A 25580-nucleotide genomic window follows, 5' to 3' on the forward strand; every position below is an offset into this window, starting at 1 on the left:
TTATTTTTATAGCAGTATTTTACCCAAAAGTGAATTGGTGTTTGTTCTTCCTATCAGTATTTCCTCATTAGTCATCCCTATAATTTGCAGTTCACAACACCATCGATGACAAACAACTCAATACACTTCCTGTAAATGCAATACAATACATTTAAATCTGGTACTATTTCTCTGAACACATGCAGCTTATATCACTTAGAAAACTTTTTCCTGTAAATGAGGAGTCCTGTGGGCCCATATACATTTTCCTTGTGCAAATGTGCCGAAGACGAAATTGAATATGAAGTCAAAATTTAAAGCCACAGCTTGCAACACTTGTTACCTATGACTGAAGTTTCATTCATGGCAAAAATTGCAAAATTACCAACAGGGATGGAACTGAAGTGTCTGTCATCAAGTACATATGGTGAACTACAGCTTCACGATATCATTTAGGTCTACATAATTATATTTATTGTGAATTTATTAAAAATTTGAAGACACAGTTGATAAATTGATTTATTGCAAATTTATCAACTGTGTCTGGTCCACATCTTGTAACCCATTTTTGTAGAGTCTCTAAAAACGACTCAAGCAATGAACCATTTCTCAAAAATTTTGACAATTAATTTCCTATCAATAGACTAATCAATTCAGCTACTCATTCCGCCTCTATAATACTGGCTGTTCTCTGGGTGTCTGGGTAAATAATGAGACCCTCCTCTACAGTGAGGGTGAGTAGGGGCCCGTAGGAGATTAATGCAGCCATGTATCTGGGGCACTTGTACTTTTATGATGGATATTCAGAGCGAGGTGATGCTTTTACTTTGAAAGATTCCAGGCGGAAACTGATCGTTGTTGCTGCCGGAAAAACATCGTCACCTCTTCCGGTTACACTTTTTACGCCTGTGCGGACGCGGGTAATGCAAATGTCTCCATCCGTGAACCGCCGGGCCACGACAGCACCAGTCGGTAATGAACGAACCAGAGAGAACAAACATGGAAAGAAAACGTCCACCGCCCGTTAAGGTGCTGTCCGCCCAGCTGAGGACGGCAGAGAGCCAGGGGCCAGCTGGCGGCGGGGACGGCTATGTTATCAGACCGGGCAGGGGTCGCTCTCTGCCGGTCTCGCTGGTGTGGCTGCAGGGGACTGTACTGGAGGTGCAGCTGGACCGAAACACCGTGCTGCTGTTGGACGAAACAGGGACGTTTGCAGTTCAGGGAGTCAACAACATCCCCAAGGGGAAGCCATGTTTGTCCCAAGGTAAATACATTTTTGATCGAGCTACACATTTCTTTCTAGATTATTTAATTCCTCTGTAAAATGTCAGTGATTTAAAAAAAAAAAATGCATATCACAGTTTCCTAAACTGTCATCAAATTTCTTTGTACAGTACAAAATTTGGTTGAAGATGGGAGGCAGCAAATCGTTATGTTGCAGTAGTTGGAACAAGGAAATGTCTTGCATTTCCTGAATTTCCCCCCGAGATCATTAAACCAAAACATCCATCCAGCTCCATCAATCTCCATCCATCCATGAAAAATGTAAATTAGCTGGGTATCACAGTAGTTGTCAATTAATCCATCAATCCATTATTCAACTAATCATTTGAGCTCAAGTTTAGATATAAACTGCAAAACTAAAACTTTGGTCATATTGAAAGTGAATGCTTGAAGATTATTTTATACACTGTTTTTCTCAGTTCTCTTTGTTTTCTAGATCAGAAACTGTTGAACAAAAAGTACACAGTTCTGTTTCAGATTTATTTGTGAAACTAATCCAGATCACATCTGACCTAGACCTGGTTTTATCTGCACTTGTTTTGTGTCTGTAGAGGAAAAAAAGTGAAATTTTCCTTTTTATTTTCAAAAATGAAAAAAAAAACAACAAAAAAAACCCAGTCTAGGCTGTTTATTGTAGTATCTACTTATTTTAAATGACATAAAAACAGTCAAGCAATATTTCCGTTTAACTTTCAGTTCATAAAAATTTCTAAATGAGGATATTGAGCTTTCATACAGTGGATACTTTAAATTACAGCAGGTGTAAGTAATAACACCAACCGTGGCTTTGTTCTATTAAAGTGTGGCCACAGAGGCAGGAATCCTGAACTAACTGGAATGCAGCCATCGTTGGTGTTATGACTTCCACCTGTGTTGGTGAGATTGTCTGCTCTGACAGGTGTTAAGCTTTTAAAGTTTTAATACTCTTGTGGATGGTGTGTTGTTTTTTGACAAATTCATAAAGGCTTTTTCTGTTTAGGGCATCTTTTTATCTTATGGCAAACCTCCACCTCTGCCAATTCGGTATTGTTATTATATATCACTGTTGAGTACTGAGACCAGACTTCAGTGCAGTATATTGTCTTCCATTCAGCTCATGCTCCGTGGCTTATTTACATGAAAATTCACAGCAGCCAGCCCTGAGAATTGCAGATTGTTTCCCTGAAGCAGGCACATTAAGCCTGAGAATAATGACTGCACATGAATGAAAAAAAACACACATCTCCCTGTTTTCCTCTCCATCACCATCCTTGTTCCTTTGAATCTATTGCCACTGAACAATTGACCACCTGCTGCTGTTGTTACAGGCAAGTATGTCATGGTGATGGGTGTCATCCAGGCCATCTCCCCGGAGCCAGTCATCCGTGCAGTGAAGATGGCAGACTTATCGGAGCGCGCTGCGCTGCACAGACGGATGTGGAAGCTGGAGGTGGAGGAGCTGCAGCAGGTGCTCTCCTGAATGCAGAGCTGCTGGTGGCAGGATAACCTGCTCCTGTCACGTGTGTGCAGTGTATCGGTGATTATTGACGAATGAAAAGCTACCTCACTGGACTGAGATTCTCCAAGTCATCAGGCTTGGCTAGGAGGTAGGATTCAAGAGTGACTTTATAGAGAAGACATGTCAGACTTTGTCAGATTCATGCATGTTGAAACATGATGCAGAAATAACATGGCCCCTGCTCCCATGAGGTCATTGTCATAGAGAGAAGAAACAGCCATAGACCTTCAAGGGGCAGATGTTAACACGTGGTTCAAACACAGGTTATCCAGCTAAATGAACATCTAACATCTGGAATAGATCTGCTAATGCTTGGGAAGGAAAAAAAAAAGATTATTACTGGGGCATTTTGTTTCATTAGGTGCCCCTGTTATTTTTGGGAAATCCTGCAAGGTTATACTATCAGCATCACCTTTGTAATGATTTGATGTTAGTTTACAGCAGATTTGAGATATAATATGCACTGAAAAAATGTTATCAGATTTTCAAGTGCTGAATTAAAACTGAGTTTAAATATTTATGTATACAGCATTTGGATGGATGCATTAGGATTGTGTTAACAAAACCTTGTGTCCAGGGCTAGAATGTCATGCTGCTTCTTCATTATTGCAGAAAAACAACTTAAAATCACTATGAAAAAAAAAATTTCTATCTATGACATGTTAAACTGTGCTGGAATGTAACTTGTGTACATTTACTCAAGTAAAAATTTTAGTGTTTCAGTTTCATGGTTAAAAGCTTATTGCATCAGTAATAATGATACACAACATGGCGAATTACCAGTCACAGGGAGGCAGAGTACTACCTACTTACATTATATTTCCACCGTGTGGTATTAATACTTTAAATTAAAGATCTCAACGCTTCTTCCACCACTGGTTACAAATGTGTAACTAGTAAAACATAGCACTTCAAACACAGGTTAAAAAAGAAGCTTTATTTGGTGTGGTGCCCATTACACTGGTAACTCTAATGGATACATGGAAAATGACCTAAATTGATGGATTAAAATAAAAGAATATCAACTGAACTCTCAATTTAAGTATTCCATACCTAAAACTTATTGTAAAGTAAAGGTAATTAACATATATGAACTGTTTATGAAAAGAAATTAGTTTTTTTTAGGTCAACTTATCTGAACACGTCTCTGATCAAGCTTTACACATGCTATTTTCATCACCGGTTTCAGGTACTCTACTGAAAGGTGCATAGCAAAGCTTCAGGTGTCTTACACTCAGTATTTGTTGTTAACGATAACACTCCTGTAGGTCTGATCAGAGTAAACCAGCAACCAATCAGAGGGCTGGTCCTGAACGCCCCTTTTAAAATCATGCTGTGATCAGGCTATTTCCTGTGCACCTCAGAGGCCCTCATCGGTCACCTGACTCCAGACTGTTTGAATACTGCATTATTTGCAAGTAAGCATGAATGTTGTCACCATATTATTTAATGTCTTTAAGCAGAAAACTGTATTTTCCAAAGTCATTGTCATTTGGTGCTATAAGATGATCTTTTTTGGCTTTGGCAAGTTTCATCAAAAGGAATTCCCTGCGCTCCATCCACTCTTTTAGCTCCTGCTCCCCGTGTGCCAGCTTACACAAGTCATCCTCCGTGCACGTGCCTTTGAGGAACCTGTAGAAAACACCAGAGCAGGTGTCAACCATCAAATACTACTGGAATCAGACTGGGAACCAGAGCCACACCATATGCTATGGCAGATAATCTTACCTCTCACAAACTTTGAAAGTGCCTGTGGGAAATCGATACTGCCAGCAGTTCTGATCATCCTCAGAGTTGAAAACTCTGTCTTTGTGTTTTTCTGAAGTGATATGCTGCTGCCACTGCTTCTCACTGTTGCAGTTTTTACCACACAGCCAACAGTGATTGCCAGCCTGTGAAAAAAAAACACAGCGATCTCATTTACACAAACAACTAATTACCATCTGTTTCTTAATCACTCAAATTTATCGCTGTTCATTTTAATTACAAATAAATTAATTAAAACAGGATTCTATTAAAATGTGTTCTATCACACAATTCAACCATTAGACACTAATAGATTTTAGTGCCTCAACAATCAAGTGCAAAAGCAATAGAACGCTGCTGTTTTCCCCTTTTGTATCAGGACAACGTAATAGTTGCAGATCTTAACCTGATAAAATAAAAGGCTGCAGCAGTTTATGCATTATAAACTAAATACCACTGAGCAGTTCACACACACACACACACACACACACACACACACACACACACACACACACACACAGAGACACACACACAGAGACAGAGAGACAAACATTACCAGACAAAAGCACTGTCATTTGCTGGGCTTTTAAACTCACCACTTCCTCGGCGTAGTCTGTTGGCATGTGGATCTGTTTGCCGTTCTCCCTAACAGAGTTACTGGAGGTCTCCTCACCCCAGCCAGGCTTCTGAGACTGTAGCCACTGCTCATAAAGCTGATCCATATCTGGAACTAAATGACGGGATAAGATGAAGTGTGCATCACACGCTAATTAAATTCCACCAAGTAAGACTCTGACAGAACTCACTGTTGTTTTCCTTCATGTAGGTCCAAAGGTCCCGTTCTTCTACACTGTGAGCAAATGTGCAATTCCCAATGTACTGACACTTCTTGCCAGCTGTCACATGCATGCAAATCTGATTTAAAAAAAAAAAAAAAAAACATTTGGTGATCCTTGCAGGGATTTGCTTTCAGAGACAAAAGTTTTTAGACAACTTGAGGGTAGAAAAATGTTTGGCACACACCTCAAATTGAGCCGGGATCGGCTTTTTGGTTGGAAGCGGTCTAACTGTTGTCCACTTTTTCCTTTCAATGGAACTTACAAGCACCACCCGCCTGTCTTTAGCCCACCTGAAGCAAAAGGAGACAGATTTAATGATGCCGTCCTGGATTGCACTGGTATTTTCTCATATATACAAAGACCTAAATACTCACGTGTGTCTTGCCTTGGCTGAGCAATACTTCTTGTTTTTGTCTGCTTCGCTTAGTTGGCCATTTCTCCAGCACTGGCCACAGACAAACATCATCTTCAGATTTGGAGGCCCGAACCTCCTCTGTGCAGTGGAAAGCTGCTGAGATTTGAAGGAAGCTTTAAACTTAATAGTCAACACAGATTTGCCACAGCGATACAACTGAAGGAGATATAACCAGCATAATCACACACGCATCAACTCAACCTTAATGTAGTGGAAATCAAATCATACATTTATATTTACTTTTACTGAATTGTTAGTGAAAAAAACAGCATGATTGGAGTCACAGCCAGTGAGTTTCGTTAAAAGCAACCTCACACTGTCAAGTTGGGAAATGCCAACAGTGAGCAATGAAGATGAGAAATCAGTGAACAGACTGCTGGTGGTTTACCTGGACTCCCTGCAACGAAGCTGTGGCATTCCAAAACTTCTTTGCTTCTTGGACAATACTTTCATGAGTGATACCTATAGGGTGCAAAATAAAGAAAACTCATTTTAGCAGTGAAAGATACTGCAGAGGGTCTTCATGTTGACTTGTGGAAGAAAAAACATTTTTGGAAGAGCTGCACTTCTGGTGCAACGCCGGTCAGATCTCAAATGAGCATTGTGGAAAAAGAAGTCTCACCGAGTTCGTGCTGCATCATCCAGACCTTCAGCTCGATGAGGCTGTGGGCATAGAAGCAGTCGTCCTCTCTCACGCAGCCGTAGCGGACTTCATGGCGACAAAGATCCAGCTGGCACTGGGTTCTCAGGGGTCGGATTTTGGAATAACGGACTGTATTCTCCTTCAAAATGTGGACCAGGCACCTGAAAGACAAACAGGGTATTAAAGCTGCTCTCATGTCCTAATCTTATTCGCTTTAATATATTATTTGAACTCTAGTGTGCTGTTAATAAACTCCATTTGGTTAAATGCTTGAATAAAACAAATGATGGTTTTAGAGTGATGAAATGAGGACTGACTTACTTATGATCCTCAAAGTCATGCTTTGTCACTGGATGAGAGCAGAGTGAAGGGTCATCTTTGTTGGTTTTGCTGATTATTCTGGGTTTGTGGTCAAAGCACACCTGCAGATCACATTAAATTTAAAGCTTTGCAAATTTATTATGGTAACAACAAAAGGCTGACAGGTGACATTTACAGGAACTCTCTGGATTGGTCTCTTGGGCTCCTGTGCTGCAGCATGAGTCACTACAGAACCAGTAGTAGGTTCTGTTTTAATATGAGCACATCAAACCAGCCCTGCAGTAGCAAATGTTTTCGTACCAGTATATTCTTCTATTCTTGTATCCACTTAAAAACTCCATAATAAGTGTTCAAAGTCTACCAGCTTCTAATGACAACCAGAAAAACAAAAACAATTACACAGGAGGAGAAAAGAAAAACCTTTAATAAAAACGGCACAAACCATTTCAAACATTCCCCTCCTCACTTTTTACATGTAATGGCCTGATTTTTCAAATTTTGTTATTTGAGTGCTGAAAAATGATGCGTCTCATTAAGAACAATCATCTGTTGTCTTGGCAGCAGGGGATTATTTCTTGTAAGAAAAATCTTTGAGGGAAAACATTAATTTACAATAAAGATGAGTAGTTTTTTTTTCTCTTCTCACTGAAATGATAAACAATGCTGCCAACGGGCATCGCTAACAACATCAAGTTCCAGCAACACTAAACCACTGTAAGTGTATTAAATGCACAGCACCATACCTCTGATGTCATTCTGGTTTTAATTAAGAAATTAAATGAATACTCACCCCACAGAGAAACATGAATATCCCATGATGCTCCTGTAAGATCTTGGGGACAGTCAACCTGATGTTGGAGTTTGGTCCAAAAGGATCAAAGAGCAGTTCTCTGGAGATAAAGCCCTTTCGCTCTAGAGTCCAAACGTCAATCTCTTCCTGGCAGTATGCAAATGTGCAGTGTCCAGGGTACAGGCACTCTTTCCCAACAGCCACCTCTGAAATGACAGTAGCAGTTTTAGCTCTTGTCCAGACATGACTTGTGGGTGAAGCAACAGCAAAGTGTAAAAAAGTCCCAGACACAAATACATGCCATGCAAAAATAAATAGAGGAAGTGATGGGTGAACAACTGAACAAGCCATTTACCACAAAATGAGGCAGCTATTTATGAACCCTTTTCCTCTGTAAAAATCAAAGTGGTCAGATTTGTAGGTAAAAAAAAAAAAAAAAAGATTAATGTTAATGTTAACAGGTTAATGTTAGTGTGATAATTAATATGAAGGCAAATGCAGCAATTTCTAAGGAAAATATTTGCACTTCTGTAATTGTCACCTTTGCAAATGTAATATGGTCCAACATATTGGGTTTTTGTTGGTCTGGGCCGAATGAGCTTCCACGTTTTGTCTGGCGAATGTTTGATTCTGCCGAGTAAAGCGTCCTTTTTGCATTTATGCTCCTCAGTATGAAGTGTGTAGTCCAACACGCCAGGCCCTGTGGATGTGAAATTGGAAGAAAAAAAAAAAAAAACATTTTTACCAAACACTACTTCCCTTCACTGAAAAAAATCTAAACAAGCAAGCAAGGAAAGACAACTCCTCACCAGTTTTGACGTAGCAGATTGAGCAGGCTTGTTTGAATTCATGAGTTTCAGCTAAGGGGTTCTTTGCTAAATCCACAGCAGCAGTAAGACCCTTCACTTCAGGCATCCCCACAGCCATCCCCATCGGGGTTTCCTTATTGTTTAGCTGTATTTAAAAAAGAAAATATGACAAATTATAAGCCTCTAACAATGCCTTGACTGAAAATGCTTAATTATTAATTACATACACAACAATTACCTGTGGAATGAATGGACTCGGAGCATAATCTGAAGGTTTGATAAAGGGAGAAAAAAGAAAATAAACTTAACCTGCTTATTCAATCTAATGCTGACTGAATATTATCAAAAGTAATAATCAAACAAAAGTAAAAACTAACATAACTAAGGAGGAAAGGCAACAAAGTCTAATACCTGTTTTAAAGTCTGTTATGGTCAGACTGTCCAGAGAGTCCAATGGTGGGGGCAGGGGGTCAAAAGTGTCCATACCAAAATACGTACTTGACCCTGACTTGTGATACAGCGGGGGCAGGGTCACGGTGCACTGCTGAGCACCACTGTGGAGAAACGGGTTGATGTGAGATGGCATCAGAAATGGACTCGACATGGAACTGCCCGAGGCAATACTGGTAGGCAAAGGAAGAGGCCCCTTCACTGTGGGTATGACCTAAACAAAGAGACAAAAAAAACAATAATAACCACACTTCTGTTCAGACATCAACACGTCGTCACATTTTATTAACAGACGAGATCCTGCAGTCATATCTGTTCACTAACCATGCCTGATTCAGGGCCAGCTTGGTCCAGTAGATCGTCTAGATCATCCCCTATGATGTCACCATCAAAATCTTGACTGGTTTCAAGCATCGGGCAAGGCTTAGCGGTTCTGCACCCGTTTACAAATGTGAGCGCAGGAAGAGCAACTGACGTGGGTACGGAGACGGGGAGGGGAACGGACTCGAAGCCTGGAGGCTCAGACGGGGTCACACATGAGACACTGTTGTTGGAGGGAAATTCATCCACCACTGCTTCATTCAGAGGCGGGTGCACGGCCACTGGAGCTTGGATGGGAACCGGGACCGGAGCCAAAACACTGCTATCCTGGGTCAACTGAGGCACTTCTAAAAACACATCGAAGGGAAAGTAGGATGAGTGACTTCTGTCCTGCCCTGTCTTGATTATCAAATAAAAGCTGTATTAAGTCTCAAACATACCAATTTCTATATCTTCAACTGAACACGAGCCATGGGAAAACTGAAAGTAAAAGAATTTCATGGGATAATGTATTTGTTAGGAGAGCACAGACACATATTTGAGACAGTGTAATGGAAAAGCTCATGTTGCTGACCTTGTCACATGGTGCATCTGGATAATTTGATCCTCGCAAAACATTCAAGGCTGGCTGTTGAAAAAGATAAAAACCACGTCACTTTGACAGAATTATGACCTTATGTTCACGATGTAGTGGGACAGAAAACTGAATCTGATGGTGAAAATCTAAATAACATTAACTATAAAAAATGGAGAACTGGGTCTTCTAAAGAAACCCACTTCCACTTTGCTTTGCTTTATATGGTTGTCACTTTTGCTTCAAGCATCATGAGGTTTTGAGATCATTTCTCAGACCCACATACCTTACTCCTCACATAAGCTTTACGGATTTTCAATCCCAAAATTTTGGCAAGGTCCTGAGTCAGCTGTGTGACACCGGGATCCTGGGGAGACGATACAAATTCACAGCAGTTATTCACACACGCTCTGGACAATCACCTCTTATCTTGTTACAGTTTATCGTGCTGTGACAGTATTTCATATTTTTGATGGTCTACATATCCTTTTTTTTTTTATTAACCATTACTGACAATCCTTCCAGGCTTAATATATTGTGTCAAACATTTCATTTTTCATCTGCAAGGATCTTCATGCAAACATATAATTTCCAAATAACCATGCTGATGACTCAAGACTGATTCGGCCAAAACATTCTTGCCAGAACAGACCCAGACTGATACTAATCTCCATATACAGTATTATACAACACTACAGGCCAGCGATGCACTGTGAGGCTATTTCTTCTTAAAGCAGGGATACTCAGTTATCAAACATATTGCATTTGTAATTTTAATGTGTTTGTAATATAAAAATACATAGAAATATAAACAGTTTTGGCCTCTGCAACAAAGTGTCAAACCTGATGCAGAAATCTGTAACTCAAATGCAGCTGACGAATAGACCAACAGTGGTCCTACATCAGTTTTACCTGAAATGTCTTCATACTAAATGTAGAGAACTTTACATATAGTAATGGTAATAATCTTTAAATATAGGCCATGGCTTGGATGACATTTCACTTTGCTTAATTAATTTTTGTCCAGTTTTGCTGAGACAAAAATTGAGAGGAGTTCCTGCTCATTTGGATAAACCAACATCCAAGCACACTGATGTTACAGCTTACCTGAGGCACTGCTAGAGAGCATTTGGCAACAGTCTCATAGGCCTCTTGATGTCTCCCCATCTCCTTCAAGGATTTTGCTTTTCTGTACAGTGCTCTGTAGTTCCCCTCGTTCAAATGGAGGGCCTTTTCACAGTCTTCTAATGCTTGGTCATACAGTCCCTATGAAAAAAAAAAAAAAAAAAACAGATGTCACAGAGTTAGAGAAGTTGGACTTGACCACAGCGCTGCAGTGAAGACAGGTAACAAAGAGGCCGTGCTTTGATCATAAATTGACTTTGCGTGTTCAGTGAGTTGCGTCAGGTACGGGTGTGGTGTGTAGGCTCGCTGAAGACACAAGAGTGTGTTTTTTTTTTTCCCCCATTGACATGTAATATGACTCTATGCCGGTGGACACTGACAGGGAGGCGAGACTGGATGTTCCTCTGAGAGCGCTGGTTTTTCCCAAATGGAGGTTTTCTCAACTGGATAAAACTTTCTCAACTGATTCTCAGGATTTGACACGAGATATATGACAACAGTGTCTCAGCAAGACATGACCTCTACTAAATACTGGGAGTATACAGCTCTAGCTGCTGACGACGCTGGGACTGGGACTGATTCAATACCTTGGAAATTAAATGTGTAAATTTTTTACTTGGTATAGATTATTTTGGCGTTTTAGAGCCACAAAAGTCCAGTGAAGCTTCTTAGCTGTTCACTATGTATTATATGGTTTTAGATCTTATTATGAAAGCATGTTGTTTTGTTCAACACATAAGCGTCACCCTAAAACGTCTTTCACTGAGTTTCTGTTGGATCATTTGATTAATTTATTTTTAAAAAGGCAGCGTATTAACTTTCTACCGTATTAATGCATTTGTTATTGATCAATTTTACTTGCCAACCAAATTATTGGACATCTACTGAATCTAAAAGCATCTCATGATGTCAAAAATCAGGTCGTGGGATGTGATTTCAGATTATTAAATAAATGAACAACAATTAAGGCCAACTACACCCTCTTCCATAATTACATCATGTGATATATGCAAAGTAGTTTCCAAGTAAAAAAAAAAAAAAAAAGGGACCTCGTTACAAACAGGATGACATTGAGAGGTGCCCTGCCCCGCCCTGTGACCGCCTGCCCTAAGGCTGAATCAGACTGTCAAGCTGGAAGTGCAGAATGTGTCAAAGTGGAGAGCTGTGGACACAAATATGCTACAGTATTATTTTTCATGGGAAGAGTTGGCAAATTCTGAAAGTAACGCGGGTACAGAGATCCTCTTTTTGGTCTTTCTATGATGACAAGTGGTGAAAATGGAGAATAGTAAATGCACACACAGGCTTTAAAGTCTGTGGGTCCTGACAGGTGATGCAATGGGAGATTCCAGCAGTTGAGATAAAAAGTCACGTTTAAAGTGCGGGAACATCATTTGGTTTTTTAAGCAAGGCTGTGATGTGTTTAGATGTAATAATGAAGAAGATGTTTAAAGTGAGCAGGTAACAGCAACCGTGAGTCCAGAGACAGACATTGGTTTTTTGGTCCAGGACCAGTCAGGTGTGTGAATGTTTTTATCAGAATATTTTTAATCTAATTATTTGAGGTGTGCCGGTCATGAAGTCACTGTTAATACTGACAGTCGTAGTTTTCACAATATTCTTGACAAAATATAAAGATCCAGAGCATTTTATGCGAAAGACAAACAGCTGATGTTAAGGAGCGGATCAAATAAATGTTTTTTTCAAACACTCATCAGCACGGATGAGAGCAGGACCACGGCACAGAGATGCAGTATGATTGGCGTTTCAGAAAGTGCACAGAGAGAGAGACAACATCAATTCAACAACAAGTGTCCCATACCCATTTATGGTCTATCCCTGAACGGTGCAAAATAAGCAGCTCTGTACGTCGACTTGACGTGACGCATGCTGGACTTAACGCAATACATGCTGGTTACAAAGCCAGTGCTGCGCAACGTCACGTCAGACAACATTAAAACCTCGCTGGAGCAAGTCTTCCGTGTTTTTCGAGTCAGGCGGCTGCAGTTGCTCTCCTCCGTCTGCACCACGTCTGTGACGACAGCACTTTGTCCTGATTGGCTGTTGGCTTCCCTGATGTGCATGATGTGTTCTACAATTTTATTCTAAGAATTTCTGATCCTTTTTTAAGGTTCTCTCTGCCAGACTCACACAAGCTAAGAGAAATAGACTGTGTCCAACTTCGCTGCAGTCGTTTAGTACTCCCCCCAGAAGTCATCAGCAGTTTATGCTGACCATCAAGTCAGCGGAAGCAGATCTCAAAATCACCCGAGGACATGTCCTAACTTCCTGTTTTATTGTGTTTTAGTATAGGTGAATTGTTTGATACAATAGAAGGAACCCAACCTGTGGGAAATTCTGGGCCCTCAAACATCAAGTGGCAAAGTCCTACTGATACACAATTCACATTTACAAAATTATTCTACAAGACCAAAAACAGCTTGTTGCATTTTGGACTTTCCGCTTTGCCTTTAACTGTTTTTGTTATTCACTCTGCGTCTGCAAAGTGGAAGACCCCAGGATGGGAATTCAAAGTGGTTCAGGCTGAAACTGAAACCGACTCGAGTGGTACAGTCACCACCTACTTACCGGAACAACATTTAGATATGCTGCGGCCCGATTTGCATACAGCTTTTCCAGTAAACCTGTTGGAACACAGATTTCTTCAGAGTCGGCGTACTCTGCTATGCTCAAGGCTTCGGTGTACATCTCGATAGACTTTGTCCATTCTCCCTCTTTAAACACGTCATTTCCTTCTCCAAAAAGATTCCACACGAGATCCTTAATGAACACCTGGAAATGAGAAAGAACCAAATCAAAAAAAGAAAATAAATACACAAAATGCAGCTGATCTGTCCCTTTACTCAGGCACCTTCAAGTTGGGGAAAAAACGTACCTAAATAAATGTAACTCGCAGTTTCGATGCTAAACGGAAGCTGGAAACAGCACATTAAAATTTACATCGCTTACCTCATACTGCTCTTGATTTCCAGGAAATGGAAGAGTTGATCTGAAAGCAAAAAAAGAAAAGAAAAAAACAGGTTCAAGTTTCAAGAGAAGCCAGCCTTGAAGTTCATGAAGTTTTATTCAATACAAAGAAAGACTGTGGTCACCTGTTACATCTTTTTGTACATATTCATCACATCTATTAGGTAAAACACTCTAGTTCTCAATGGATTTAAATTGCCACTACAATAAATTTAATTATATTCGCGATATTGTTGGTATTTACCGCTTTGGTTTGATTGTTCAGATTTACCAGTTACTAGACTGTATATAGTGCTTCAGTTGCATAGCATTGTGTTTTTACACATTACAAAACAGACCTGACATAACAACATGAAGAGGAGCATTTGTGGGAGTGGGTGTGAGGTTATGGTTGGGAGTGTGTGTAACATTGGTTTGACTGGTTGCTATGAGTGCAGGTGCTGACTGCATTAGCTGCTGAATGCAAACAAATCAGCAAAAGCAACACTGTGTAAACAACCCCCCACCCCACGAAAACCAGATTCATCTCAGCATTGAGAATATTTCTAATTGTTATATTTGATTGCTTTTATGTTGGAGAAATGTCTGATATTATACATATGATTGTCGTGTGAAGTTATATTAAATACCAATAAAAGCCAGGTAAGTAAAGTCAGTTATACTGCAGACGTCTAAACATGAATCCAATTATGACTTTACTTGATTCACTAAGGTCATTTTTAAAAAGACCAAGTTATACATTAATACCGATCACTGGCCAAGCAGGCAACTAAAATAATAAAAAGTCACACATCTACATGCTGACATAAAACCAAACCTACCATCAAGATTAATAGCTGCAACCATTAATACTCATTTGCTAATAATTTGCCATTAAGCGTCACAATGGAAAATGTTGCGATAGTGGCAGTGAAGCTGTTTTGTTATGAAGGTTTCTAGTTGAGCTGCAGTCTGGCATTTTAAGTCGTCTTTCCTCTTTTGTGTACTGGACTATGAGGGTAACTAAGTTTTAGTTTAGACCATCGCACTTTCACTGAGGCATGCTGAGCTCTTATTACAGCTAATGGAGAAGACAGCCGGAGCACAAAGGCTGTCTGGATATAAGAGCCTTATCTTACAGGTACCAGGAGCAACATGCAGGACTGTACACAAACTCATTACATCTACAGTCTCTCAAATGACTTAATGTTATTTCTAAAAAAATGATTAATGTTTTAATTGTCGTAAAGCACTTTTGATTCTCTTCCAATACTTTCTTGCATATTAGGTCTCAGTGTTTAGGTTGATGTATTATTATATTTCAAATGACATTTAAGTATTTACTAAATAATAAATGAAATAAATGATGCCCATTATAGTGGAATCCATCTTAGTAAACGTCAGTGATGTTTCACATTTCACAGCGATGCGCTGTAGTATTTTAAGTATCACTTTTGTTTCAAGAATAAAGGGCCTTGTCAGATTAGATGAAATGCAACACTGCGCTGCCTGGCACAGCACTGAAGCCATACGTGGACAATAAGACTCCACCTGATGCATGAATACAAAATAACCCACATTGAAAACAAAACTTAGGTAAAGGCAGGACTCAGCTGTCTCGCTGACACACAGCTGATGTGAGCAGCAATACGTGATGCAAGGATGACAAATCATTCTTGCACTGTGCAGTCTATGGAGGTGACTAAGCTTTTTCCTTATTAGCTCTCGCAAACACCGGCAGCAGCAGCACACATGTACTCATAGTCGACAAGGCTGTTAAGAAACCCTAAGCTGATGTTTTAGTTATCCTCTACAGTGTTCAATGTTCAAACATAGGAGAATAAGAAATGATTCAGATTCTGTGTCAAAGACCAGAGTTGTCACTTTACTTTATACTTTAAGTGTGATTATTAGAGGTTGTGATTATCTGAGGTTGGAATATCAAATTAGTGAAATCCAGCTATTCCGGGATCCTTTAAATGGGGACATCCCAGCACGTTACCAACCGGTGACCTAAACTTAGCCCCAGTTTGTACCTCTCGTGTATGAGCAAACAAACACTGCATCACAGCGGTAAGCATCAGTTTCTCTACAAGACAATCAAACAGCAATGTTTGAGAAACCTATAAGGGTGTCTAAAATGTTTGCCAATACATAAACAGGCACAAAACTGGGTCTGACCCATGACAAACAATGGCACTTACTGGATGAACTGTAAGCCTTTCTGGATCTCCTGCCAGCGACTCCTTCTGTCCTGACACGCTCCGGACATGTTTGCGTGTTTTGATATCCACTCCTAAGTCAGCACCTGAAATTATAATACAAATTATAATACAAATTGTTGCATTGACCGGAGAAATCACAGGTACAATCTCCCAACAGTGCCAACATTATCACACCTCTTCCTTATCATAAATCACCACCTAGATGTTGTCCAACTGGTTAACTGACGGCTCGCTCACTGCTTGTTAACAGTCACTATTTCACAAACTCTTCATGAGGTTCATCCTACTTGGCTTCTGTTTTTTCATCGTTTCCGCATTTGGAGATGACGACTACACTGTGGTTCCGGAAATTAAGATTTTTTATTTATTTTTTTATTTTTTTGTTAGCTAAAGAGAGCTAATGGTGTCAACACAAGAGGTGCTCGCCAGCCAGTGTAAGATTTTACACTGAAAACTAAACATGTGAGGCAGTGGGTAAGAGTCCAGCCTTTGGGGGAACTGTTTAACTTAGCTTCTGAAAGCAGTAGGTCCATTATCGGACACATTTTCGTGGCTGATAATTCAGCAGGTATCAGCGGCTGCTTTCCAACAAACTCAAGTGTTTCACCAGATAACAATAAAAAGCCATCCGTGTTCAGTGCACTGGACCAAACAGCGTCGTTGTCAGCTGTTTGTCGCTTAAATCCCGCCAAGTTACAACTGTCAACCCTGCTTCGTCATCGCTAATGTTTCACAACAAGAATAGTTCAGGCCTTTTGACTTTACTTTTCTTTACATCTAGCTGCTAACCAGTCGAGGATCTGGGTCACAGAGTCATATAATAAACTCTCGGGGCAGAGATATGGTGGAAACTTCATGTTAGCTTTAGGCGGGTGTGTACCTTATCCTGCTCCGGTAAGCAAAGCCAGAAATAACTTCATTCAAGGAGCATTATTGGGCCCAGGAGCTAACGATCACGTCTACTTCAAGACGACGTACTGGCTATTAAAACAAATATATACGTTTTAAGTGAAGTTTTATGGGAGAGAAAGGGGGTGTCCGATAATGGAGGCATGCCCTTTAGCACACGTGTGTCACCCGCGGCCGGGGACCACCGAGGAGACTTCTCGTTAGCAATCATCCCCTGCTAGCAAAGGTTAGCGAGTTGTAGCCCACACAGTTTGACCACAAACAAGCTTAACAGTTTCTCCCCCCCCTTTGTGCTGGAAACACACGTACTTGACCAGCTACACGACGCTGCCCGACCAAGTTTCTAGGAAGTAGCCTGAACCTAACAAAGCAAAGGCATGTCCAAGTTGAACTAGTTCCCCAACGCAAACAATAGCGAGCTGTGCATGTTTAGCCCCTGGCTGAGAGCCGCTAAATATCCCACATACGAGCCGCCATTGGCCGCTGTACATACTTACATGAATGGATCTTTATTCCAAACAAACCTTACGTCGGTTATGTAAAAGGAGGGAAGGTGATTTTTCGTTTTAGCTGAAATAACTTAGCTAGATGTGCTGTATCGCCGAAGGCCGCCCTTTGCTTCTTCTTCTACTGTCAAAGGAGGTAGAGCGAACATCGAGTCCATCGCACTGCTGCCCCCACCCCCTCACAGGAACTGGCGGGACTACACCTTCAACAAGCACGGGTCACTAAACCCATAACCTCCTCTTGCATTTTTAATTTCTCTTTGCTATTTGGGCTGATTGGCACCTGATGAGTGTAAAAACAAAGAATTATCTTTTTACATGATGCAGTTTCTGGGAAAATGATGTCCACACATGAGGACTTTAGTTTTAGATTTCCATAGAAAACAATGAAGTCACAATTGAGTAATGATGTGCAAAACTTTAATTTTGTGCCTGAACACAGCAGCATTTTTCCTGAGTGCAAAACAAAAGTAGAAACAACAATTGTGCCCTTTTGAACAATATGGCTCATTTGAAGTGCTGCTTCAACAGTTGCACGAAGACATAACAAAGTAAAAAACATAAACATTTTGTATTGTTACTGTTCATTTAAATTTCTGAGCATTGCACGAACATTGCATGAAGTGGACACCAGGCCCTTGTAGAGCAAAATTTAGTGTTGTGGTCTAGACAACCCAAAATGGTCCTAGGAGGATAATTATGTATGTGGAAAAATAAAGACACACAAATGTAAATAAATTTGACTCATAAAAAAATAATGGCAAAAAATAAATAGTTTCCGGATGCAGAGATTTACTACAGGTTGTGTTACATCTGTTACACTGCTGCAGTTTCATTTTATTTGCCTTCAGTATAATGAGGATCCATCCCTTGTAGAAAGCCTAATTAATTCTGGTCAGATGTGATCAAATATCTTTTCCTTTGTGTCTCACTATGATTATTTGCAGTAAAAAAAAATGGTAAATTTGGTTACAAGTACGGCGTAACAGATAAACTGCAAAACCAAGAAAATTAAGCTTGAATTCATGTCTACACTTAATATAATATGATATTATATAGAGTCAGAAATGACCATCTAGTTTAGTTTTAGTTTCTCTTCCCTCCTCTTTTCATTGTCATCAAATGCTAACGAGGAAATAAGAAGGAATGTGACAGTAAATTAGGATTATTTAGCAAAGATATTTACCCATCCATATTTTAGGAAGTCAGAAATGGTTTTTCCTTTTTCTATGTAAATTTATTCACATGGAAGGCAACTTTGAAAATTGGACTTCTCCTTGAGCCTTAACTTTAGGTCAGTAAGTGATATACAAATTGTTTCCATCAATTCAACTGAATCTATAAAGTGTGCTACATACACTGAATTGTTTAGACTGTTAAACCTAAAGCAAAGTTTCCCTTCTCGCCCTCAACTCTCCTTCCTGTAAATGCTGGCAGGGAATTTTCTGGTTCTTTACTCTTTAAATTCATCCTGCTTCAAGAGGTGTAACCGTTGTTCAAACCTAGTGTTTTAAATTATAGAACCAGTGATGTAAGACAAAGATATTTGATGGGAGTAACCCGGAAAATAAAAAAACTTACCAAACAGGGTTCCAGGAAACATCACACACCTGTTTAGGTGTGTTAAGTCACAGTAGTCTAAGTGGCTCTCCAGTGCTAAGTGCTATTAAAAGTGAATGCAATTATAGTTCTTTAAAAAAGGAAGATTACAGTGTGCCTCTGCTCAACAAGGACAACAATATTTTTATTTGCACAACCATGAGACATAACAAAAAGAAAAAAAAAAGAGTAACAAAACGCAGCAATAACATATTCAGAAATAAATGCCTTCTCTTTTCTTTCTTCCTCCATAATTTATTTGAGTCTGTTTCATTTTGTCATGCACAAAGTAGATGTAGTTGCATGGTTCAGTGAGAGTTTTCAAATCAAGTATAAACACGTCAGAGCAGCAGACGTATATTTGCAGATCTGTGTGAGGAGGCAGAATGCCAGCTGCTTCGCTTCTTCGTCCTTTTCATCATTTGCTGACTCCTTTGTCTTTCTCCAAACTCATTTGGAGACACTTTCTGATTCTAACTCAGGTGCAATTCACCCACAGATTTATAGGCGGCCTGAATGTGAGGGAATTTCTTCCTTTAAGCCTTTTTCCTTCATCCATTACGTGTCTACACACAAGGTCAGTCACAGGTCACCATAGCCCTATGTTTATCTCTGGCCCTTTGAGTGTGCAGCTGATCCACTCCCATCCACAGTTGCCGTAGCAACCAAGGTTGTAGCAGACCTCGTAGCAAGTGAAGGAAGATGTGAATTTAACTTTTAACATGAGGTGCCTGGAGACTGATTGCATACATCACATAACCTATTGTGTGTAATTATTGCCTATTTCCTTCCTGCCGTAAATATTTCTGCTTGAGACACTGAGCGTCTCTTGAAAACTCACAAGATTTCCATCACACTGATAGCAAACAGTTCGGACAGAAAAAAAGTAAAACGGCACAAATTAAAGTGCGATTCTTTTTCTGCTTTTTCTAAGTGATGTGTGAAATGTCAAATGCATTACTCCAAAGTGAAAACAATAGTACAAAGTTTGGGCAGTTTGCAATTGAACAGCATTGGAAGAGAAAACTGTTTTTGTAATTTGTTTTTCCCCCCAGCGCACTCGGTTTGTTTTTAAATCAAAACTGGGGAGGAAATAATGTTTGATACCGACATAATCCTCTGGTTGTTTCTCACACTGAAACTCATTTTGCCTTTTGTTTTTCTCATTCAATGTGAAAAATGTATTTTTTGGATATTTAAAGTCTTAATCACGTTCACATATTACTCATCCTCAGCCTTCTGGGAGTCTAATGTTGACAAGGCCTGTATTAAAACCTGGGATTTTGCTTTCTGCTCAGTTCATTGCACATTTGTGGCTCATTCAGGCTTCAAATGATTGACATTAAACTTTTCATTCAGGGTGTGCTCAGCTTGATATGATCTTAACGCTGGCCTGATGTTTTGAGGCAACGGATAGGCTGAGCTGAGGAAAATCAGATATATGTGGATCGAGGGACGTGTCTCCTCATGCAGTACAGTCATCCGGGCAGCTATAATAACTGCCAGGAGGAGGCGCTTATCTCACTTTGTGCAGAGGCATCACTGAGTAACTGCATCACAAAAAAAAAAAAAGACTGTGAATATGTCCCCTGTTATCAAAACCCCCAGCATGTGTCTTTTATGATTTAGCTGCCCTGACATTACCACGTTATGGATGACAATGGAGTCCAGTGTGACAGGGCTGAAAATATACCCTGAGAAACGATAATAAAAAGATGAAAAGCAAAGATATGGCGCAATTCATGCCATTTCCAGTTCAGGTCTGCAATTTGTCAAGTAAACAACTTCAGCTGTTAAACTCAGACACTTGGAGTGCAGCTCAGTAAATCATACTGACAATAATGATAGCTACAGTGTGTCCTGAGTGTTTGTTTTATGGGGACAGGGTCTGTTCTGTTTACCCCCCTGACATGTTTATTTAGAAGAGAAGCTGACGGACGGATGGCATGAGTAGATCTCTTCATGATTATGGAGGGAAAACTATGTTATTAAAGTGTAATTACCATAATTATAAAGTCTGGTTGCATTTGTTTTGAGGAGCTGCAGCCATATATTGTGTTAAAGTAACTGGGAATGTGCTGTGTGAGTAACAATTAACCCTGACGTTTACTGACATTGTCTGTGAACCCATTGACCCTTTTTAAGAAAGTTTTTTTTAAACTTAATGAATTTATATATATATATATATTGTACCCAATATATAAGTTTATGTATTTATATTTACTTATGTTTTATTTGTTAACCATTAATTTAGAATTAAAGTTACCATCCACAGCGACTCCAGTCTGCAAACTTTATAGTATTTGACAGATTTTTCTGCCTTTTATAGAGTCAGTCCGGTCAGTAAGTGAGAAATGTTTTCTATTGAATCTCTTAGTGCAATATCCCAGAATTTCTCTGTCTGTGATTTTTAGAGACCACAACAAAGTCAAAGAGAGAATTTTTAGGCAAGAAATAATAAAGTTAATACTTAAATGAAATAAGTGTTGAATGAAAGACAAATGTGTTTTCATTGGTAACTGTGCATATTTGATTTTAATAAAGGCCCTAACTATCTTGTATCTCTTGAAAAGTAAAAATATTCTGTTTCATCTATCGTGCAAAACCCAGCGTTGAAAACACTGAGAGCCGAGAAGAAGCAGTAAAAAAAAAAAAACCCCAGGCTACTTCCTCTAGGAGGTGTACAGTTTTACAAACACTGGATTAGCCTCTGGCCAATAGTGATGCTCAGGAGATTATTCAAACAGCATCTAAAAAAAGCTCTCCACTCAATGCCCCACTCACAGAGTGGAAGCGAGCAACACTTGGTGTGGAGCTGAGCTGCCTGTTGCGTGCCATGACTGCTTTTTACCGGATACTCCTCCTGTTATTTGGTGAGTTGCTAATTTATTCTGAAGTGGAGCTCAAACTCGTGATGACATGCAGAGGGCTTGAAAAGTTATTCTATGGGCACAGAGGTAACAGCTCTGAGGAGGAAACTACTTGTGTTTACTTATGTCCCATGATGCAGGGAGAGTGTTATTCCAAGGCAGCAAGTGCAAATACATGAAAATAATGTTGCTCTACAATATTATCTACTCTCCCTTCATTTCAGGTCAGAGGCTGTTTTAGGTGTTGAGGCAGTGTTTAGCTTTCTATTGTTCACGAGGAGTAAAATGCATGCACCTTTATGGATTTCTTAGATCCACTAGCCAATTAAAAATGGGGTTTAATATTATATGGGACACTGATGACAACTCAGGAAAACAGTAATATCTTACAATACAAAGCAAGACAAGCTCTGCAATGTTCCTGTTACTTTGTCCACTCACTGCATATCAAACTTAATATATAAATCTGAGAACAAAAACATGAGTGCCAGACAATACACACAGAAAAACTGAGACTTATTTCCAAGGAGAGAGCTGAGTTTCTTCCTCCTCTTTTGTTGTTTATTGCTCTTTTGCAGTGGCCGTGGCCCCTGTGGCAGCACGCAGGTCCCAGCGGACAAGAAGAGGGTTACTCGAGCTGGCCGGAGCCATCAAATGCAGCACGGGGAGGTCTGCCTTGGCTTACATGATGTATGGATGCTACTGTGGCCTGGGTGGTCAGGGCTGGCCCAGAGACAAGGCAGACTGGTGAGGCAGCACTCCTCTCTAACCTGACAGAAGAAAATACTGCACGCCTGATAATAGTGTGCAGAAAAAATGTAAACCTTCAGTTGACACTCTATATATGGCCCAACTATACATTATATGGTGCCAAAGATATAATCCAGCATGCTCCGGTGGTGTTTAGCCCTCCACTCGAGGGATGGCGCGTACACATGACTCCCTCCTCCTGGATGCCTTCCCTGTCATCCTACAGCCTCATGTGTGCACACAGCTTCCGTTTGTTAATGAGACGACTGAACCACAAATGCTGTGTGATGGGATGGAAGGAGGCAAATACAGCAGACTCACATGGTCCAATGGTTACTTCAAAATAGGTCCAAAAACTCCACACCCAAATCTTAATTGCCGTCTCCTTCTTTTCCTTCTTCACCACAAGACACAGAACTCCCGCCCCCCCCCCCCCTACAAACCAGTTAACTGCTAACTATCTGTTGAGAAAACTCATGTGGTGATCCTGCCCTGCCTTTAAAATAGCAGTGGTGTGATTCCAACCACAGTGCTGTGACTTTACCCACCTACTGCTTTCTTGACCTTGTGTACTCTAGGATTTTTTTGGACTGCTGCAGCCTTCAAAATAAAACATTAATTGTATTGTTGATTTTCCTGTACATAGGTGTTGTCACAGACATGACTGCTGTTATGGAGACGCAGAACGTTTTGGCTGCCAGACCAAAACAGACCAGTATCGGTGGACTTGTGAGGACAGGAAAGCTGAGTGCGGTATTGCATTTTTAATGTATCTATATGCAACATTTTTGTGTTTGTTATTTGGAAAGGAAGGTAGCTCCTGCTTTCTTTAGTCAGTGGCAGCACATGAAAACATGATGCTTACCAGTTCAACACAATGACATGTGTAAACCTACACCACCTGTGTGATATACAAAGGTTATGAAAGTAATAAATGGGCAAAAGATTGGAGGGGGAACATTGATTCCATGATATTTTAATCCACAGTAACTCATGATTATGAAGAGCAACAACCATAATGAGGTTTACACATTAAATGACCAAAAATAGTGGGTTGTTTGTGATTTTCTTTAAATGCAATAATGTAAGATTAATTACTATGTGTTCCCAGTGACTTTCCACTCAGGAATTGCACCAAATTAACCATTAGGAAGTAAAATGAATATAACTAGAGTTGCAGCATCAGGACAAATAATCACAATATAATTAACATTTTAACAATGTTAATGAGAAAATCACAAAACATGCACGTGTCATGAAAATCCTCCTTCCAGCTTGTCACTGACAGAAGACATGTACTCTATGTATGTTCTTCTTTGCAGATGATTTGAAGGACAAATGTGAAAAGCTGCTGTGCAAGTGTGACAGGGAGGCAGCCAAGTGTTTGAGAAAAGCACCTTTCATCCGAAAATACGCCCTATGGCCAGATTTTCTGTGTGGCTACATACACCCAATGTGTAATATTTACTGACACAATAAATGCATCTACATGTCCTGTGCGCCTTTTGTAAATACAAGATGTTACAGTGAAAATAATCAGAGGCATTAAAACTGTTTTGATTAATATCATATGTGGTTCTTATAATGAAATTGTGTGAGATTTAAGTGTTTTCACAATAAAAGACAATACCGATATTTAAGACCTAAAAAAGAGTTTACGGCAAGTAAACACCTGATTTTTGACAAACGCCCCGTGACTGTCTGGAGGGTTGTGAGGATTAGAGCTGCGATGGATTCCACAGTGGAAGCTCAGCAGAGGGTCAAACGTTAATCAGCGAGGGAAAGATCAGATAGCTGCTCCTCACAACAGTACTTTTATCTGCTGAAATACTATGCAGGGCAGCACCCGCCTGGAAACCTCTGAAGCTGCCTCCTTGTGCTCTGGTAAAAGTTCCTGACTGCTCTTCATTCACAGGGTTTTCAAAAAAACATTTGGAAATGTATTGAGCCAGTAGGCAAACTGAGGTTTTTCTGATTTTTCTATTTACAGTCTGCTGTGACACAGATGTCTTCCTTTTTTTTTTTTTTTTTTTTTTTTTACCCTAAACCCACACATGAGATATTTCTGTGACATTGTACCGCGGGAAATGTTTACTTTAATGCTTAGAAAGCCATCAAAGTGATTCAGACCTTAAATGTTTCTGTAAAAAAAGGTTTTTGCTCCTTTTAAGGTTTTGATAGCATCCCAGCATGATTACAGACTGTTGTGCTTAGAAGAACTTTCCCGTGGAGTCTGCAGAATAAGGTGCAGTCACTGGATAGCTGTTCAGTGACCTCATATACTCTTAATATTGTGACCAGGGTGTGAGGAAACCTCTCATGCATGATCTCATTGGCTGCTTACATAGCAGAGCATCGCCTGGTTTGTAATATGTGAAATCCAGATATTGCCTGCAGATGGTGCCATATTCACAGTCACTGAGATTGAAGCTCACTGACACTACAGGAGCTGACACTCAAACAATGAGTTTGTTCTTTAAGATCACTGCTGATGTCATTTTTATTTTGATACATAAAAAACAGATGTAATGTTCCTATAAATGAGATGTCTGTTATTAACTGTGGTTTTAAATGTCTGAGATGCAGTAAATCAATCTATTTTGTTGGTTTTGGGTTTGGTTTGGTTCTGATGCGCAGTACACACCATCATGCCTGTAATCACAGTAAACAAAGCCCTCCCAGATGTTACTGCTCTATAGTGAGCTTTTACAATCCTCCTTATTCAGCTCCGTCTGTGAGTTCACACAGGAAACACAGTTTCTTTGTTGAATGAGTGCACCGCTCATGAGTGCAGACTGAAATGGGAGATGATGCAGTGTCCAAAGCCCAGGACTGGAAATAAGTATCTGGGTCATGGCCCACAAACACTTGCCCGATTGTGTCTAGCCTTCACAGGGTAGGAGCTCTGAAGTTATGGAAGTCAAACACTCCATCCTCCCCTTGGCAGACCGAGAAAAAAA

The 25580-nt window shown here is 40.0% G+C and overlaps 3 protein-coding genes across 8 annotated transcripts; 2 read left to right on the top strand and 1 right to left on the bottom strand.

The window, feature by feature from the left end:
• The first annotated feature begins 819 nt into the window (after nucleotides 1-819).
• Nucleotides 820-4770, top strand: rmi2 (RecQ mediated genome instability 2). Of its 3 annotated transcripts, none has more exons than XR_011686824.1 (3): nucleotides 820-1243; nucleotides 2571-2849; nucleotides 4030-4770. XR_011686824.1 is itself a non-coding variant. In XM_071470685.1 (2 exons), the coding sequence occupies exons 1-2, from the start codon at nucleotides 955-957 to the stop codon at nucleotides 2720-2722; spliced, it is 441 nt and encodes a 146-aa protein (XP_071326786.1). In that variant the 5' UTR covers nucleotides 820-954; the 3' UTR covers nucleotides 2723-3489. The 3 variants fall into 3 exon arrangements, 1 of the variants encoding a protein (XP_071326786.1); XR_011686825.1 differs by having other exon boundaries at nucleotides 4333-4770; XM_071470685.1 differs by lacking the exon at nucleotides 4030-4770 and having other exon boundaries at nucleotides 2571-3489.
• Nucleotides 3678-17542, bottom strand: zc3h7a (zinc finger CCCH-type containing 7A). 3 transcript variants are annotated; one of them, XM_071470650.1, is made up of 23 exons: nucleotides 17393-17542; nucleotides 15966-16069; nucleotides 13765-13804; nucleotides 13384-13587; nucleotides 10777-10935; nucleotides 9956-10036; nucleotides 9670-9723; nucleotides 9536-9575; nucleotides 9099-9442; nucleotides 8736-8988; nucleotides 8563-8591; nucleotides 8325-8469; nucleotides 8057-8215; nucleotides 7516-7721; nucleotides 6726-6826; nucleotides 6384-6565; nucleotides 6150-6223; nucleotides 5721-5854; nucleotides 5531-5636; nucleotides 5314-5422; nucleotides 5104-5237; nucleotides 4490-4653; nucleotides 3678-4393 (listed from the first exon to the last, which is right to left on the bottom strand). In XM_071470650.1, the coding sequence occupies exons 2-23, from the start codon at nucleotides 16031-16033 to the stop codon at nucleotides 4204-4206; spliced, it is 2976 nt and encodes a 991-aa protein (XP_071326751.1). In that variant the 5' UTR covers nucleotides 16034-16069; nucleotides 17393-17542; the 3' UTR covers nucleotides 3678-4203. The 3 variants fall into 3 exon arrangements, with proteins under 3 accessions (XP_071326751.1, XP_071326733.1, XP_071326742.1); XM_071470632.1 differs by having other exon boundaries at nucleotides 5721-5857; XM_071470641.1 differs by lacking the exon at nucleotides 17393-17542 and adding an exon at nucleotides 16161-16282 and having other exon boundaries at nucleotides 5721-5857.
• On the top strand, nucleotides 16309-25580 carry pla2g10 (phospholipase A2 group X). Of its 2 annotated transcripts, none has more exons than XM_071470672.1 (4): nucleotides 16309-16420; nucleotides 22449-22617; nucleotides 23267-23373; nucleotides 23943-25580. In XM_071470672.1, exons 1-4 carry the CDS (start codon nucleotides 16387-16389, stop codon nucleotides 24089-24091), a joined length of 459 nt encoding a protein of 152 aa, XP_071326773.1. In that variant the 5' UTR covers nucleotides 16309-16386; the 3' UTR covers nucleotides 24092-25580. The 2 variants fall into 2 exon arrangements, with proteins under 2 accessions (XP_071326773.1, XP_071326765.1); XM_071470664.1 differs by lacking the exon at nucleotides 16309-16420 and adding an exon at nucleotides 17744-21873 and having other exon boundaries at nucleotides 23943-25577.

This window comes from Trachinotus anak, unplaced genomic scaffold (genome assembly GCF_046630095.1).
Source record: "Trachinotus anak isolate AG129_WGS33_773 ecotype Australia unplaced genomic scaffold, CSIRO_AGI_Tana_v1 ptg000003l, whole genome shotgun sequence".
NCBI classification, from domain to species: Eukaryota; Metazoa; Chordata; class Actinopteri; order Carangiformes; family Carangidae; genus Trachinotus; species Trachinotus anak.